At 33.4% G+C, this 3,163-nt stretch overlaps 1 protein-coding gene across 1 annotated transcript; it reads right to left on the minus strand.

The window, feature by feature from the left end:
• Window positions 1-1,459: 1,459 nt before the first annotated feature.
• LOC147543935 (uncharacterized) lies at window positions 1,460-1,924 on the minus strand. Its single transcript, XM_086635544.1, has 2 exons — window positions 1,837-1,924; window positions 1,460-1,737 (listed from the first exon to the last, which is right to left on the minus strand). The coding sequence occupies exons 1-2, from the start codon at window positions 1,922-1,924 to the stop codon at window positions 1,460-1,462; spliced, it is 366 nt and encodes a 121-aa protein (XP_086491670.1).
• Between the last annotated feature and the right edge of the window lie 1,239 nt (window positions 1,925-3,163).

Below are 3,163 nucleotides of genomic sequence, written 5' to 3' on the forward strand. Positions count from 1 at the left end.
CGTCTTTCTCTCTCTAACAAGAAAAATCGATTCCCCTCTTTCTTTATCCTGTCTCTTGTTCAACAAACTCGAAGGCAATAATCGAAGGCAACAATCAAAGATTCTCATCTAGGTTTTTTCATCCTTGATTATGCTAGGGTCATAAGTTGATTTTTCTAGGTTATAAGTTGATTTTGCTAGGGTTTTCAGTTGATTTACTTCAGATAGTTTGTTGATTTTGTTAAGTTGATTTTGCTAGGGCTATAAGTTGATTTTGTTAAGATGAACTGTTATAATCGATTTTGTTAGGATGAACTGTTATAATCGATTATAACAGTTAAGATGAACTGTTATATTGGTTTTGCTAAGGTTATAAGTTGATTTTGCTAGGTTATAAGTTGATTTACTTTGGAGAGTTTGTTGATTTTGTTAAGTTGATTTTTCTAGGGTTATAAGTTGATTTTGTTATGGTTATAAGTTGATTTTGTTAAGATGAACTGTTATAATCGATTTTGTTAAGATGAACTGTTATAATCGTTTATAACAGTTAAGATGAACTGTTTTAAGAGATTTTATTAAGATGAACTGTTATATTGGTTTCACCAATGTCAGCAACTCTTGTGTTCTCTTTTCTGCTTTAGATGCATCTCATATCAAGATTTGATAAGATGAACTGTTTGTTTTTTTGAAGCACAGTATGGCTCGAACAAAAGGAAACAAGAAAAGCAAATCGGTTGATACATCTACTAGTATAGAACGTAAGATATCAATTAGATCTAGTTTGAACGAAAGATGTTTATTTAAATATTGTTTTCAAAATATTCACAACATACTCACATGTTTCTTTAAATATTTTTCAATAGATGCAGGATGAACGAAAGATTAAATCCTTTTCGAAAGATTAATTCTTCCTTTTTTTTATTCTATTAATTATTTTTAAAATTTCTACAAAAAATAACGGGGGCTACGCCCCCGAACACCTGTAAAATAATACGTGAATTCATCAAAATTGAAGGATATGCAAGTATTTCTGAAAGTAATTTCCATCGAAGTTGCAAAAGGATTCTGAATTTTTTTGATGACTTCGCAATCTGGTATGCAGGGGTTCCACTATGGTATGTAAACTGAATTGCAATATCGTTTGCAAACTGATTTGCCATATGGTTTACAAACTGATTTGCAAACTGTTTTGCAATATGGTTTGCAAACTGATTTGCAATATGATTTGCAATATGGTTTGCAAACTGATTTGCAATATAGTTTGCAAACTGATTTGCTATATGGTTTGCAAACTGTATCAGCTGTCAAGACCAAGATTTAAGGTTCACATACTATTTATAAGCAATTACACAGACATTGTTCATCCAATAAAAATGAAGACAATATATGCAAAAAGGTAAGTGAAAGCTAACGAAAACTAATTTATGAATTAAATTGACATGTCTTATTGTTAAAAAGTAATAATGTAATGAGAACTGGTTCAAACATCACGTTTACAAGTCTTCTTGTTGTGACCAGATGTATGACACACGCTACACTTTATTGACCTTTTCCACTTTGCTCCACTGTTTGGTATCCTCTTTTGCCTTGGTCTTCCAAGTTTCTTCTTCTCAGTCGGTGGTAAAGCAATAAGCTCATCAGGATGATGATTCGGAAGATCATAATCAACCACAGGTTCAATAACTTTCTCGTACGACGCACAATAATGAGAAGCACGATAAAAATCACTAATGAAGTCGTGTGGACTATAACCTGCACCTGAAATACAACATAGAGCATGATAGCAAGGAAAATCGTGTACTCTCCAATACTCACAACTACATATGCGATTCTCAAGGTCCACCCGAAAAGATCTACCATCAACAACCTCAAAAGTCGAGGATGAAGCCCGTACTGCTCTAAAAACTCTACCTTTATTCAATCCTTTATCAAGTTCTTTTCCCATCTCCGGTCAAAGAATAGTGGTACAACTATACCCAAGATCACGTCTAGTAGAAAACAAAACCCTCAATTTTTTGCGAATGTAGTCAACCAAAGGTGTGGTTGGATAACTGCAACCTTCTAAAACCCATGAGTTAAAACTCTTAGCTATACCAGAACATGTCTGACCATATCTGTTGGCTGGAAAGTAAGCATTTGCCCAGTTCTCAACAGGTGTTGTCCTAAGAAATGCTTCAAAAGATTGGCCACCAACAGTTTTTAACTCTTCAAAAAGAGGTTTGAACTCTAAATGGTTTGGTGCATAAGCACATCGAATGAAAAGATCAAGGATGTGAGATGATGTATAGTTATTATCTCTTGTTCTAGTAGATATATTATGCTTTAAATGCCAAACACAATAACCATGGTGTCTCAAAGGGAATACAGTAGATATACTATTTATAAGCCCAAGATGTCTATCAGTAAGAAATGTGTAAGTTCTTTCGGGAATAATCTTATAAAGAATCTCCAAAAACCACAACTAGTTAGCTTGATTTTCCGTGTCTATGAGGACAAATGCAAGTGGATAAAAACTTACAAAAATAATAAAAGGAACAACACTATAATCAACATGTTTGCAATGCATTTGTAAAACAGTTGCAAATCAGTTTGCAAAGTCTTGCAAATCAGTTTGCGAAGTCTTGCAAGTCAGTGTGCAAACCAATGCAAGTCAGTTTGGAAACCACAATGCAAATCAATTTGCAAATCACAATGCAAATCAATTTGCAAATCAATTTGCAAATCAATTTGCAAACCAATGCAAATCAGTTTGCAAAGCACTACAAATCAGTTTGCAAAGGATAAATACAAGAACAAAGTTGAAAAGAACATGTTTTACCTCCTTCAGCATACTTGCCCGTTGCAGCTAATAAACATCCACTAAACTTTCCTTTGAAAAATGTTGCATCTAAATAAAGAATCGAACGGCAAAATCTGAATCCATGAATACAAACCCCAAATGCAACAAATAAAACGTTGAAATTCTTTCGAATTAGAGTCAATCTCAAGTTTCACACGACTATTTGGGTTACTTCTTTGTAGAGCATCAACATAAGAAATTAAATGATGATAAGACGATGATGCATCCCCGTGAATATCCTTCAAAGCTAGTGTCTTGCCAGTATAAGAATAATAGTAACTAACATCAAACCCATATGTATTCAATATATAATCAATAATTTACCTAGGCTTGATAGATGGATCA

Source organism: Eschscholzia californica, unplaced genomic scaffold, assembly GCF_041429995.1.
Source record: "Eschscholzia californica isolate CP2 unplaced genomic scaffold, dmEscCali1.0.p SCAF_4, whole genome shotgun sequence".
NCBI classification, from domain to species: Eukaryota; Viridiplantae; Streptophyta; class Magnoliopsida; order Ranunculales; family Papaveraceae; genus Eschscholzia; species Eschscholzia californica.